General features: G+C 42.0%; 1 protein-coding gene across 1 annotated transcript in view; it reads right to left on the reverse strand.

Annotated features, from left to right (window-relative positions):
• The window catches only part of LOC119725639 (MAM and LDL-receptor class A domain-containing protein 1-like), an 89,109-nt gene that overhangs the window by 46,578 nt on the left and 27,152 nt on the right, over window positions 1–15,379 (reverse strand). Inside the window, exons 46-66 of the mRNA XM_038197118.1 lie at window positions 14,922–15,059; window positions 14,093–14,349; window positions 12,946–13,443; window positions 12,443–12,647; window positions 11,609–11,749; window positions 9,801–9,926; window positions 8,850–8,980; window positions 8,531–8,615; window positions 8,182–8,304; window positions 7,926–8,072; window positions 7,681–7,781; window positions 7,111–7,275; window positions 6,702–6,957; window positions 5,916–6,135; window positions 5,268–5,439; window positions 4,451–4,553; window positions 3,017–3,154; window positions 2,474–2,655; window positions 2,061–2,229; window positions 1,571–1,714; window positions 398–663 (exon numbers count right to left, since the gene is read on the reverse strand). Coding sequence (XP_038053046.1) covers window positions 398–663; window positions 1,571–1,714; window positions 2,061–2,229; window positions 2,474–2,655; window positions 3,017–3,154; window positions 4,451–4,553; window positions 5,268–5,439; window positions 5,916–6,135; window positions 6,702–6,957; window positions 7,111–7,275; window positions 7,681–7,781; window positions 7,926–8,072; window positions 8,182–8,304; window positions 8,531–8,615; window positions 8,850–8,980; window positions 9,801–9,926; window positions 11,609–11,749; window positions 12,443–12,647; window positions 12,946–13,443; window positions 14,093–14,349; window positions 14,922–15,059 — 3,767 coding nt within the window. The remainder of the gene's footprint in view (window positions 1–397; window positions 664–1,570; window positions 1,715–2,060; window positions 2,230–2,473; window positions 2,656–3,016; window positions 3,155–4,450; window positions 4,554–5,267; window positions 5,440–5,915; window positions 6,136–6,701; window positions 6,958–7,110; window positions 7,276–7,680; window positions 7,782–7,925; window positions 8,073–8,181; window positions 8,305–8,530; window positions 8,616–8,849; window positions 8,981–9,800; window positions 9,927–11,608; window positions 11,750–12,442; window positions 12,648–12,945; window positions 13,444–14,092; window positions 14,350–14,921; window positions 15,060–15,379) is intronic.

Genomic DNA, 15,379 nt, shown 5'->3' on the forward strand with positions numbered 1-15,379 from the left:
ATGATTATTTTTTGTTAGTTTCTTAAATCTTTTTCTAAATATATGTAACATATATTTTCCCACTAACGTCAATTATGAACCAGATCGCCATTCCTTTTTTACCAGCAGGAAGGGTGAACATTAAACTAAAGTAGAACAAAAACTTCAGTTATCCTAACCCTATGGATTTGTGACAGCAAGATTGTCACTCTACACAATTTCCACAGGTCCCCTTACTTGCTTTTCTTTTGCCAGAAGACGTGAAAACAGATACAAGAAAAAGCCTCATTACCCTAAACCTCTGGATTAGTGACAGCAAAACAGTCACATTAACCTTATCTCAACACCTCTCCTTAATTGCTGTTCTTTTGCCAGCTGGAGTGACCAACAAAAATTGATACAAGAATAAATTTCTTACCCTAAACTTCTGGGTAAATGATGGCAAGATGGTCACTCGACCCAATCTCCACACGTCTCCTTGATCGCCGTTCTTTTGCCAGGAGGGGGTGACGAAGGAATCCCCCTCATCCTGTTTGTACACCAGCAGGGAACCGACGTCGTCACCCACCATGTGATACCAGAAATGGAGGCAGTGGTCGGTACCCGGGTAAAAGTAGGGACTGAGGAGGCGTGCCTCGTCGCCCAGTTGACGGGGCGAGAGGGGGTTGATGTAGGCAAAGAAATCTGATTGGAGAAAAGTAATGGCAGAGTAGGTCATCACAAGTCAGTCACAAGTCATCATAAGTTGTAACAAGTCATCATATGACATCACAAGTCATCACAAGTCATAACAACTCATTCAGAAGTCATCACAAGTCATCACAAGTCATCGCAAGTCAATCACAAGTCATCACAAGTCATAACAACTCATTCAGAAGTCTACATAAGTCATCGCAAGTCATCGCAAGTCAATCACAAGTCATCACAAGTCATCATAAGTTGTAACAAGTCATCATATGTCATCACAAGTCATCACAACTCATTCAGAAGTCTTCATAAGTCATTACAAATCATCACAAGTCATTCACAAGTCATCACAAGTCATTCACAAGTCATCACAAGTCATCATAACATATCACAAGTCATCCTAAGATATTAAAAGTCATCCTTAGATATCAGAGGTCAATCACAAGTCGTCACAAGCAAATCACAAGTCATCACAAGCCAATCACAAGTCTTTCAATCTCTGGTCAATTAGTCAAAGCTGTGAAAATGAAATGTGATTAATGGTTTGCTTTGTCAGTGTTTTTCCTTGATCAATAAATTACTACCGTAAGTTTGATTTTTTTTTTGGCTTGTTACAGACTTGAGATTGTACTCACGATTGACTAATGATTGACTTGTGAATGGCTTGATAATGACCTTAAAACAAGGACTGAGACTTAGAAAAAGGATGCAGATATATTTTGTGTCATACTTCATCTTGGAATTTTCTAAGAAACCCTCTCTTTTGCTTTCTCCGAATGGAATTGGGACCAAAGGGACTTACAATGATTGAATTTTTTTTCAAAAAAGTCTGTATTTAAAACTACTTCCAAAAATAACAGAAAAAGCATTTGAATACTACAAAATAAAAGACACTTGGACATACTTGATGGTGTGCCGTAGGTGTGGTCGGTGGCCGGTCCCGTTCCCAGCGAAGGGCTCCCATTGGCTCCTCTCAGCCAATCAAATCCTGGCGTGTCGGTGTCGTCGTTGACCCACTCACAAAGGTCATATTCAAAGGTGCATTGAGCTGTTTTGATTTTTGAATTTTTTTAAAGAATGAAAAACGAAAAACTGTTCAATGGAAGCGACAAGATAACCATTATGATCAAGGCGTCTATATACTCGGATTTTGAATACATAAACAATTTTTAATATATTCATAGGGCTATCTTATTAGCACGTGAACTTAATTATTTAATAAGTATTTTCCAGTGTTAAGCAGATGATGCTACTTTACAAATCATTGAGTTTTAAAAGAAAAGATTGTCACATTTTCGAAGAAATTTTAATAAAATATTCCAGTCATAATTAATCTAGCTACTTCAACAGCAAACTTTTTTATTTGGGGGTGGGGGGAATGCAAGGCTGCTTACAAACTGTCGGACACGTTCCGGGTGTAAACACGACGTCGTCGATGGCGATATCCCCGCCGAATGATTGGCCGGTTACTCCTTCGATGATGACCTCATAGGTCGAGCTGCCTGTGATTGGCTCTCGGCCACGCAGCCATTGGTTAGACTGGGTGCCTTGCTTCCGGTAAATCTAGAGAGAGAATTTAGAAAAATAGTAGGTATTGATCCTAAAAACTCAGGCAGCGGACTTGTGCATGAACAACTTTTCATGGAGCTATAAGCACAGAATTCTGCTCAGCGCAAAAGGTATTCGCTAAGCAAAAACAGGGGCACCGGCCAAAATGTCACATCCTGTATATTGCTGTTGACTGGTACTCCGGCAATTTCTGCTGAGCATCTCCTTGTAATTAAACAAACTTCAAAACCTGACTCACCAGAGTGGAAGTGCCGCCGGATGACAGATAGATGTTCAGGGCGTCAATGTCGGGACCGAACATGTGATACCAGAATTCCAGACAGTACTGTGAATTGGCTGCGATTGAGCCGGACATGATGCGAGCTTTGTCGCCTGGGACGCGAGGAGAGGAGGTCTCGATGTAGGCATAGTAACCAGCTCCTACGAACAAAACAAATTCAATTCTAAAATAAAGTTGGAATCTTATTGTTGGGAGGAAACTCATCACCCGGTACCATTTAGGGCCCCTCTCAATTCATATCTGGGACGAGTTCCAGACAAGTTGCGGACATTGTGTTGGGTATAAGCTGCAGGATTCTGAACAACTTCCCCACAATCTTCCCGCAATGAAGTTATCAGTATTGGTGAGTCAAGCAGTTGTTAATAAAAAGTTCCCCAGAACATCTCCTGGACACATGCAGAGCTTCTGCAGATGATTCTACCCGCAACTTGTCCGGAATTCGTCTCGGATATAAACTGAGACGGGCCCTTACTGGTATTTGTGTTCTTTTGTTTGACTGACCTGTTCCCAGTGTGTGATCAAACTGGGGTCCTGTGCCCACGGATCCCGTCTCCCCCTGGGCCACCACCCAGTCAAAGTCGTCCGTGTTGTCCTGGGTCCAACCGCAGATGTCCTGGCCTTCAAAATCACAGCTCAAATCTGGAAAGGGAACATTGAAACTTGCAACGCTTGGTCTTGTTTTAGTAATAAAAAAAGAGGAAAGCATATGGAAAACAAATTTCTGAAGTTGCGCAGACTTGGTATTTCTGGACAGCCTAGGATGGCACAGGCTGGATTTGAACCGCGACCTGCTTACTATTGTCTTGTCGATATCAACTTGCATATGGTAGTAGGCTGACTAGAACCCCAGACGATGCGCCATATGATCAATGACTGCCCACTCTCTCGCCTTTATAATCCCTCTTTAATCCCTCTCCAATTCCTCTCCAATCCTTCTGCAATCCCTCTCCAATCCCTCTCCAATCCCTCTCCAATCCCTCTCCAATCCCTCTCCATCCCTCTCCAATCCCTCGCCAATCTATCTCCAATCCCTCTCCAATCCCTCTCCATCCCTCTCCAATCCCTCTCCAATCCCTCTTCAATCCCTCTCCAATCCCTCTCCAATCCCTCTCCAATCCCTCTCCAATCTCTCTCCAATCCCTCTCCAATCCCTCTCCAATACATCTCCAATCCCTCTCCAATCCATCTCCAATCCGGATCCAACCCCTCTCCTATCCCTCTCCAATCCCTCTCCAATCCCTCTCCAATCCCTCTCCAATCCCTCTCCATCCCTCTCCAATCCCTCTCCAATCTCTCTCCAATCCCTCTCCAATCCCTCTCCAATACATCTCCAATCCCTCTCCAATCCATCTCCAATCCGGATCCAACCCCTCTCCTATCCCTCTCCAATCCCTCTCCAATCCCTCTCCAATCCCTCTCCATCCCTCTCCAATCCCTCGCCAATCTATCTCCAATAGATCTCCAATCTCTCTCCAATCCCTCTGCAATCCCTCTCCAATCCATCTCCAATCCCTCTCCAATCCACTTCAATCCATCTCCAATCCGGATCCAACCCCTCTCCTATCCCTCTCCAATCCCTCTCCAATCCCTCTCCAATCCCTCTTTAATCCCTCTCCAATTCCTCTCCAATCCTGCAATCCCTCTCCAATCCCTCTTTAATCTTTCTCCAATTCCTCTCCAATCCTTTTCCAATCCCTCTCCAATCCCTCTCCAATCCCTCTCCATTCCCTCTCCATTCCCTCTCCAATCCCTCTCCAATGCCTCTCCAATCCCTCTCCAATCCCTCTCAATACTGGTGGCATCGCAGCCCTTCACTTGGCCAAGGACCCAACGAGACACTGGCTTACGGACAATACAACGAGATCGCCATAGCATACGACATCATCATCATTGGTTGGTATAGTTTGGAGTTTGAAGTGACTTCTTTAGGCTTACCTGAGTCCGAGTCACAGCTGTCGAAGGTGATATCGTCTAAGGCTATGTCTGTCAGCAGAGACGGATCGGAAAAGTCGTTCCCTGGAAGAGCTTCAAACCGTACCTACATAAAACACAATTCATTTGTTCAGTATCACACTGGATTTGTCTGGAATGTCCACCTCTAGTCATTGTAAAACATGGGAGAGAGTGAAATTAAACAGGCAGTCACTTAAGGTTTACCTCAAAGTTACACAAGGTTTTATGTGGTTTACGGGGTATTTCAAGGTTCAAATTCGTGTCATCACTTGTTTAATTTTTCTATATTCCCTTAGAGCCATGCAGTGCCACATTGCCTAAGTTTTCAATACGTCTCAAAACAGAATTTGCATATTTAGCCAAAATGCAAGCCGAATGTTTGCAGATATTTTAGAAGTTTTTTCTTTTATATCTTGAATTTTTCAAGTGTGATTATATCAATACGGGAGGTGATGGATTCTGTTTAACTTGATGACAATGAATTCTTTTAAAAGTAACAAAATTGGCAAAATTTATTTGTACAATATATAACCAAAAAAAAAATTACCATATACATTTTTTTATGCATTTTTCCTTCTTCTAACAAATTTTCTTTTAAATTTCTAATATGACTGTAGAAAGTTTATCAGAATCCAACAGACGGCCCGAAGAATCTGTTTAAGCAACGAACAAAGATTATACAATATTGGCACATTGCCAACAACTCAATCCAATCCCAACTGATACTGTCTTCAATGTTACCAAACACATTTTTTTTTTTTTAATTATAGTTTGAAGACTGGTTCCTGGACCCACATACCGAGTACTGGCCCGCGAGTCTGGGTCCCACACTCAGTGTCCCCTGTTGCCATTGGTTGTTGGTGTCGCCACTATACACCACACTGGTGTCCGGCACCACGCCTTGATACACAATGGCTAGAAGGGTACCGGCGTTGCTGCCGCGGAGATGGTACCAGAAATTCATCTCACATCTGAAAAAGTTCAGGAACAAGAAAATACCACAATGTCAAGCCTTTTCAAAAACTTAAAATATGTTAATACCAAAAGGCGAACAATTATTTGACTTTTCCAAACAACTCAGAGCCAGTTTATACTTGAAGCATATTTAAAGCAAATTGGATGTTAGGAAGCATCCGCAGCAAAATTCATTAAAATTGGAATTTGTATACTTTTTATAAATGCCCAACAAGAACTCTTACAGTTAAGCCAACATTTTTATTTTCATTTTCACGTTTGCACCAAATTTGGCTGGCACATGCCAATCGCTGAAAAGCATTTTGTTGTTTTTTAAAGAGAAAATTAACGAAGCACGCAAAGAGTTCTTCAACAAAGGTAATTTACATTTGTGAATTTTTACTTCTTCAAGGGATGCAAAGGATTTTTATCAAAAAAGGTTGGAAACTTCAGATTTCTGGAAACATTTTAAAACAAATTTTTGTTCTCGTACCTTGCCCCTACAGATCCCAGGGTCGGGCTCTGAAATATGGCCGACGTCTGAAACGTTCCGTCTGTGCTATCAACAAACATGAAATACCCCGTCCCTGACGTATGGTCAGAAGAGGGCGCTGTTGAAGACGAGGAGCTGCCTGCTTGCAGTCTGGCCCAGCGATACCGACCGTTGTCAATGGCAACCCAGGCGCACTGGTCAGTTTCAAAGTTACAATTTCCTGTCAAATAACAGAAAAATTTAAAGAAAAAAAATTTTTGCTAATTTTTTCCACAGGTCTTTTCAATATTTATGAATGGTGTGTGGCCTAGTGGTTGAGGTTTGCGACTCATAATCAGAGGGTCAGGGGTTCAAATCCTGGCAATATGTTGTGTCCTTGGGCAAGCCATTTTACCTCCACTTGTCTCAAGGAAAGTTGACTTCATGGAATTAAATCTGAAATTCTGCTCAAACTTGACAACCTGGCACTCAAGAAAACTTTCCTACAAAATCGGCTTGAAATGTATGTAAAGTACTCAAAGTGACCACACATTCTTCTAACAATACCAAAAATGAGCCTTTGAAAAAAGGGTGAAATTAGTTCTGGACACCAGACATTTTACGACCATTTGTCCACAAAGAATCGGATGCGCTTAGTCGAAGTTTTTAATGTAAAAACTTCAAATAAATTTGACAATTTTTATATGACATCTATTAAAAAAAAAAAGCATGTACTGGTTAATTTTGTAAAATGAGTGTGTCCATTTTCACCCTCTGGAAAAAAAATGGCAGGTTTTATACTCGTACCACAGTTGGTCTCATCCGAGCCATCAGTGCAATCGTTCGTTCCGTCACAGAGTACGCCCAGACTGATGCACGTCCCCGAGCCACACACAAACTCGTCGGGTTGGCATGGTGGTGGCGTCGTCGGGACTGGTTGCCATGGTGACGTACCCACGACAGGCAGATCGCCATTGTAGGCAGCACAGCCGGGGGTGAAGGAGGTGTCATCGATGGCGATGTCGCCATAGATACCGTTACCAACAGTGGCTTCGATGATGACCTGAGGAGGTTCAAAACGGAACAGAAAAATACACTTCGCAGATTGCAGATTTGTGGTGTCCCAAGAAAGCATGTAGCCTGATGTATACAAGACATAACATCAAAAAATGGAAATTCTAATTTTAAAAGGTAACTTTGTTTGAAGCACAATTACCTGGAATGGATTGCTCCATCCGAGCGTAATCTCGGCTCTCTCGTAGAAGTCACCAATTTCTCCATTCCTACTCCACAGATTGACCAGGGGACCGTTGACCGTATCGCGTATGTACACTGTCAGGGAACCAGTTGTCCGGCCGAACATGTGGTAATAAAACCGAAGCTAAAAGGGAAGAAGTAATATTGAAGCATATTATGAGGTAATAGCTGTTTTCTTTCGTCTAGAGATTAATCCAATAACAATAAAAAGACATTACTGATTTGGTGACAATTCACTCCAGACTGGACGGTAGCCAAGAATTTTCCCCCGTCAGCCGGTTGCCGCAAAACCGAAAAAGTTGGACACCATTCGACAAATCAGGGCGCTAATTTCAGCAGGTGAAACTAGTAATTATTAGAGAACAGTTTGTGTATTCGTTGTGGCACATCATGCCGACATACACGGTTTTGCCAACATAACACAATTTTGCAAACAAAAAAGGCGCATTGTGGGGGAAAAGTGGAACTACCCCCCCCCCTTTATAACCCCCCTCTTGTGACACGCCTACATAAAGGGATGCACCGTTACCTTGCAAGTGCCTGTGGTTGTGGCTGCGATGTTGTAGCTGCCTAGACGAGCACGGTCTCCCATCTGACGTGGGGCCGATGTCTCCAAGTAGAGGTACGTACCTTGGGATAACAATTAGTTAACAAGGTTTAAGGCTGAGAAACTGAGGGGATAGTCTTGGTTCAAGTTTGGCAATCACAATAAATATCAATGTTGTTAGTCATTATTTTTTTCATTGATGAGGCATTTCTGGGTGACGTCCCTACCTGATGACAGCCCGCTGGTGTGGTCCCTGGTGGGTCCCGTCCAATCAGTGGGCGTTATTCCCGAGTACGTTCGCCAGTCTAGCTCATCATTGGACAGCTGCCGCCAATCACAGATGCCGCTCTCAAAGTCGCACAAGTGGTAGTTGCCTAGACAACAAAACAAACAAAATGAATGTAAAAAAAAATTGACTCTCAATTTCAGACAATGAGAGCCGGTAAAACATTTTCCTCGTCAAGGCAAATTGTAAAGTCTTACCACATGTGTTCTCATCGGTGAAGTCCCCGCAGTCATCAGTCAGATCGCAGAACCGACCATCCTCAACACAGTTGCCACGGTTACATTTACTTTGACCTGAGGGGCAAGGGTCAGAGGTCGGAGCTGTGGGAAAAAAAGAAGAACAATTTGGATTTTCAGGGCCAAAATCAAACAATTCTTGTGATAAATTTTAATATCACCAAAACTGTCGTCTTTACAAAAATTTTGACAACACAAAAAATTGAAAGCATGTTTGTGCTTTAAAGTGAAACTGAATTCATATTTTACTTTGTTTTTGTTTTTTTTAATTTATTTATTTTGTTTGAAAACTTTTGTAGCCTTTACTTACGAGGAAGCCCACAGCCTAAAAAGCTGACGTCGTCCAGTGCAATGTCCCCGAGCACACTGAAGGACCTGGTGGCCTCAAACACAATCTGCAATGAATGAAAGACAATGAACATTCAGTCAAACTCCGCCAATTAAAAGATTGTCAGCAGCTCATGGGTATTTTCCTCTTTAAAATGTACAAGAAAAAAAAAACTTTTTTTTTTTTTCATGAGCTATTTCCTTCATTCTGGTTTATAGCGATGCAATTGTCATTCATTTTTGCATGAAATTTACATTTTTGCATGAAATTTACAAGAGAGCAAGAAATCATTCAAAACTACCTTAAACGGTAGATTGACTCTACCGACGCCCAGTTGGATGTTAGTCCAGACGTCTCCCATGTCCTCAAATAAGTAGATCAACAAGGTACGCGAAGAACCCTCCACCAAGTACACTGCCAAACTTCCAATATCTGTGACAAAAAATATCCATTTTCAAAAAAGGGAAAGCTGTCTCCTAGTATCATTCCAAGACTTTGGGCAACTTATAATTCTTTGTTAAACTTGAAAAATTGTATGGATTCATTGATTTTATTGTCATACATTGTTGCCAACAGGACATATAGCATAGATATTTTCAAAACTTTTTTCGTACAGTAAATTCACTTGGTAAAACGTTACTAGACAAATCATATCAAATTTAAAACATGGTGTGACAAAACTGACAAAACTGAAGTTTAAATACGAAAATGATTGTAATAAAAATAATTACCCTGGATTGGACATTTGGGAGACATCCCCATAGACTTGTGCACACAATTTTTCAAACTTAAATGTGTCCTAATCCAATATTCCCTTGTCCTTTTCCCACGAATTTCGGTATGTTTACTAATTAGACCACGAGCAACAAATATAATCTAATTGCGACAGTAAAATTGTGCCTCTAAAGGGGGGCTGTGACATTAGGGAGACATGAAAATGTCTCCTTAATGACCGATGTCTCCCATCGTGCGAAGAAATTACGATAACGTGTCTCCTTAGTGGTACCTTTACACGTATAAGCCACGCAGAAAAATTTGTTCCAACAGCTCGCAAACATGCCCTCTTATCAAGGTCGAGATGTTAACATTCCGAAACATTTTTGAAAAGAAACACTGGTAAACCCATTATCCTTTGTGTTACATTGTACTACACTGTATTTTCTCATAGAGTGCTGAGGCAGATTGGGGTGGTACAAAAAGAAATGGGCAGGGGGGGTCTGGGACAGTACAAGAACCAATAGTTTAAGCTCACCCTGTCCATACATGTGATACCAGAAGCTAAACAGACAGGTCGACGCGGCCTGGTGAAGTTCATGGGTCTCTAGCGTGGCTTGGCTGAATCCTGAACCCGAGTTTGCATTCACGTACAAATATGTACCTAAAACAAGAACAAACGGTTAAAAAAACATTTGAGATTTTCTAAGAGATTTAAGAATCATTTTCCTCTTCTATTGGGAGACGCATATCAAATGAAGTATGAAAGTTATTTCGTCCGAGGAAATTACACTTGAACAGATAGCAAAAATGGAATTACAGTTTTAAAAGATGTAAAGATATACACTCCATTCACTGAAATATAAAAACTATTTATATAAAAGAGTTATAAACAAATATTTAAAATCACATAAATTCTAGGCTAAGAAAATGAAAAACCTTAATTAAAGGAAACATGCAGTCCAAAATTTTCATAACGTATTTTATTTTATATATACATTCATTTATGTGTATTAAATGTGAATTAAAAGCAGAAATGGTTCTGGTGTACGTTTAGTGTGGTAATTTGCTGTCCAAAATTGAACCCCCCCTTTTTGATTTTCGCGGCAACTCCAAATGAGGGCGCTGTTCATGACATAAACAAAGGCAGAGAAATCCAGGGCCCGTAAATGACGTCTGGGTACGAGACGGATTAGCGAAGCTACTGTGCTGTGTGTATGTGCAGCCGCCGCGTACCCGTACGTGGCATTATATGCACACGTACGAATGTGTCTACATGTACATGGGATATGTACAGTACACGTGGACGTGCCACGGTGCCACCGTTGTCGAAAGAACACAACGACGACCGTCATGACCGTAAAAGTTCCGAAGACCGTCCTCTTCTTTCCTTAGCGAATCCGATGAAAATGGTACAGATTCGTCCGATTCCAATCAGAGTTCTAATGATTCAAACACTGACTCGATGTTTTTTTAGGGGCATGCCCAAGTTGCTGTACAGACCAGCATCAAAGCACGACGGCTCAAAGTGCAGCGCAGAGGGCCGCGAACTCACTGGGCCCGGACCACTTTGCTCTGGTATTTACCTTCACTTTGGCTCTCCAAATGCTCCCAAATTTCGGATTTACTGGAAACAAATGAAGGCTTACTCCATCCTTGGTAGTTTTGCTACACCCAGCAGCCACACACCTTGTCGGCATGGCCGAAAATCGGGTGTTATTTCTCCTCGATTCAGAACGAAACACCAGAAAAACTTTCAGTGCCGCAATGTATATGTACATGTATTATGATGCACGCCGCAATGCCGGTGCCCCCGCAGCGCGGCAAGTCTCTGCCTTCGCTTGCGTCATACCCCTCGCGAAGTTTTATGTTAATGAAGCTTCCCTTTGTGGGGCGGAGTAGTTTGACCAAACATGTTCACAAATTATTTTCCCCCATTTATCTTAGAAAATAAACACCGCCATACACAAAATATTGTTAAGAACATCATCCTTTATTGATTTAAGCAAAAAAAATGCAATCAAAATTTTATTGCATGTTCCCTTTAATGCTCAGGAATAATATAGCAGATGGGAAATCTTGAAAGATAGAGCTATCGCAAACCATTTCAGAGAATAACCACGAAAGCAAAATAATACAGATTTCACAATTTAAAAGACTTTCTAAAATTTTATAAATTTGTCATTTTTTTACTTGCTAAGTACAGCATCCTCTTTTTAGAAAAGAAATGTGGTTGATGGGTGATTTTGCTGAGACTGAGAATGACTGATGTTTTCTTTTGAGACTGATGTTCCTCTTGAAAGAAAATAGTAATTTATAAATAGAAGACATTTCATTGGTCATCACCTGCTGCGTTGTTGAAGGTGTGGTCCTTGGTGGGTCCGGTGTTGGAGGTGGGCGTGGCTCCAGAGCCCAGCTGCCATTTGTAGGAACCTAGACTTGTATCAGTCCATCCGCACATGCCTCCTTCAAAGTTACAGGTTCCACCTGTGAAATTTTGAACGGAGAATTTGATTTAAAAAAATGCGAGGTCAATGCAAGATATGGTAATAAATTCAAGAATTTGGTTTTGCCTTTTACGGACAGTACTTGAATGAGCTTTTTCTATTTCCGTGCTTGGGTGGGACTCGAACCCACCAGCTCCTGTGCAGAAATCTTAACCACTTGACCGTCAAGCTTGCCAGAATTAACTGGCCAGGAATCAAACACAGAAAATTGCGTCATAAATTTTGATAAGATTAAAACTCTAGCTGTAATAATCAGACAAAAAAAATAGCAACTCTACTCCTTCTTGTAGTTTACAACTTGGCATCAAAGTTACGTTCCTACTTTGATGTAAAGCAATTTGCATTGGTTGTATTTCAGGTTTGGGTTCGTGACTCATGATCAGATGGTCAGGGGTTCGAATCCAGCTGCTGGCCATACGTTGTGTCCTTGGGCAAGGCACTTTATCCCCACTTGCCTCTCTCCACCCAGGAGTATAAATGAGTACCAGCATTAGCTGGGGAGTAACCTGCGATGGACTGGCATCCTGTCCAAGGGGAATAGAAATATTCTCAGTCGTTTCATGCCACTGAAACCGGAGATAAACGCCGGCCTGATGGGCCATATAGGCTTGGGACAGACTTTACTTTTGTATTTCAGGCAAATACAATGAAAATAAGATATGAAAAAGCATACCACAATTTTCCTCATCCGACCCGTCTCCGCAATCGTCCACAAAGTCGCAGACTTTGGTGCGGTCAGTCAAGCAGTTGGTGTTATTGCAGGTGAACTGGCAGGGCGGGGCCGGGGTGGGCGGGGCGCACGTGCCGTAAAAAGTCTGGATGTCATCCAGGGCGATGTCACCGGCAAAGCTGGGACCGACCACGCCCTCAAAGATGATCTGATTGGTGGATACAAAAGGAAACAAATTACAGACAGGACGTCAAATTTTGTTACATGTGACCGTTACGATCAAGTTTCCCATAGCAGTTAAGCAGAAACTTTGCTCGTCAAATTTATGCGCTAAACAGAAGTCAGCCAGATACCAGTAACATGCAACATCTAATGCAAATTTTAGCTGGTAACCGGTTTTTGCTCAGCAAATTTGTTTTGTGCTTAGCAGCGTATGAAATTAACCCATGAAGATGGAACCAATACCGAGTTTTGAAATATGCCGAAGCGTTTCTTGTTTGTCTCACCTCAAAGACGGAGTTTTCGCTCTTGACGTCCACGATGGCATTCTGCCAGTAGTTGCCCTGGTCACTGGTCTTACTCCAAACCTGTGTCCAGTAGGCGGGGTTTAAGACCGTGGTCTCCAGCCACACGCGCAACGTCCCAATGTCCGCACCGTACATGTGGTACCAGAAGGTCAGACACATGTCGGTGTTGGCCGGGAGCGTCTCGGAGAAGAGGTACGCAAAGTCGTCGCGGACACGAGGCGCGGAGGTCTCGATGAAGACGTAGTAACCGTAGACGTTACCGAGGGTGTGGTCGGTGGGCGGGCCGGTCTGGCTACTCGCGGTGAGGCCGTTGTTGCGCGTCCAGTCAAACGTGTCCTGCTGGATGTTGGCGAAGGTGCAGAAATCGCTCTCAAAGTTGCAGGTGGCTGGCAGGGAGCAGGCTTGGGTGGAGAGGTCGATGTCGTCGAGGGCGATGTCACCTTGGATACCGTTGCCGACGATGCCTTCAAAGACAATCTAAAGACAAAACAAGCAATTTTGCTGATTTGTGCCAAAACAAACATGAATACATTTAATTTCAAGTCATTTTAACTTAATTTTTCATTTTTATTGATGGTCAAAACTTTAAAATGCAAATTCCTAAAGACAATATGTCTACCATATTAGACAACATAAAAAAACAGATAAAAAGAAAATTTGTACAAAAAAAATAAAATTTCCGTATTCAATATCAAAACCTCAACATTTCTCGGCATGCAATCATCCGATACTGAATGACAAATAAAATCTGGATATTGTCTGACTTTCAAATTTAAAAAAAATGCAAAAAAATAGTTAGTGGCCTGACGTTTCGACCCTAGCAGAGTCTTTCTCGAAGCCTTCGAGAACGACTCTGCTAGGGTCGAAATGTCAGGCCACTAACTATTTTTTTGCATTTATACCAAAGGTCCTTTTGGTTGGTAAGCAGTTTGCAACAGCTAATTCTATTTTTCTTTCAAATTTATTTTGATATAGATGATACAAAACACCACTCATGTCAAAAGTCTACTTGTTTCCGTATTGTGACAGTGGCCACTGTTTGGAACAACACATAACAAAAAAGTAACAAAACAAAAAGATATAGCATCATTTTGACGACTTTACAGAATAAAGACCAAAATCTTACTCGGAATGGGTAGCTCGTCTGCACGGTCACCTCCGCAATCCTCCACAGGTTATAGCCGCTGGTACTCCGCGACCACACGCTGGATCCCCGGTTCCCATTAACCTCAATGTACACATTGAGTTGGCCCAGATCGCTGCCTATCATGTAGTACCAGAACTTCATGCACGTTCCCATGGTAGCAGGGTACTCCTGAGAGGTGACGCGGGCAATGTCGCCCAACTGGCGCGGGGCGGAGGCTTCGATGTAGATATAGTGTCCTGAGTTGAGCAAGAATACACCAATTTGATTTTGAAATTAAAATGACGGTTCTGGTAGCCAATACTGGCATGCTTCAATGCCTGAACGCCCATCACACGTTTGTATAGCTCTGAACATGTCACCAAAGGGGACTGCATTTTGCGAAATACCACAGCAAGCTTTTGAGCGTCTCAGTTATGGTGGAAAGCCAGCCAAGTAATCATAAAAAGCGGGCAACTCGGATTGCTTTTGTAGGAGTGTGACTTGTTATTGGAAATGAACCTCCAGTCGCAAATTGCAACTTTGCAGCAGAATGAAAAAACTCAAAATTTGAACGGACAGTTGTTTTTTGTTTCTTAGTATCTCATTTTGTAATTCTATGAAACACCTATAAATTAATTGTTTCATCCCATTTCATTAGTGGCTGTTCTCCTGTCTAAAACAATTTTTCGTAAAAAAAAAAACACGAAGCCTTACTTTACTCCATGATTGCTCAATTGTGGTAAAAAATGGTAATCTGCTGTCTTTTTTTGTTTGGGCTATCAAATATTCAAAATGACTTCTGAAAATCTTAATGGTTTATCTGGCCCACCTTGTGGTGACTGGTAGGTGTGGTCATTAGGCGGACTGGTTCCCGTTGTCGCCGTGGCGCCGGATGCAAGCAGCCAATCAAAGTCATCCGTGGTGTCCTGGGCATAGCCACACATGCCGTGCTCAAAGTCACAGAAGACTGGACATGTGGAGGGAGACACAGCGTCACATAGGCATTAACACACATGGTGAGATGCAAGGGATGACAGACATACTAAATGGCAAAGGTACTTTCAAAGTAGTGCATTTTTCTTTCAAAAAAGGGTTACAATCGGGAAAAGTTAATCACTTATTTTCTCAAATCTGAAAAATCTTTCACAAGTCTGAGACCAATATTGTCTGAATTTTCAATGAGGTTTTTTCATTGTTCATAATTTGTGACATCAAACTAATCCTAGTTGGGCTGCTCGTCCAAGACTCCATCAGAATACTTAAAAGAAGTAGAAAATAATTTTTGAC

Source organism: Patiria miniata, unplaced genomic scaffold (assembly GCF_015706575.1).
Source record: "Patiria miniata isolate m_02_andy unplaced genomic scaffold, ASM1570657v1 HiC_scaffold_19, whole genome shotgun sequence".
Taxonomy (NCBI): domain Eukaryota; kingdom Metazoa; phylum Echinodermata; class Asteroidea; order Valvatida; family Asterinidae; genus Patiria; species Patiria miniata.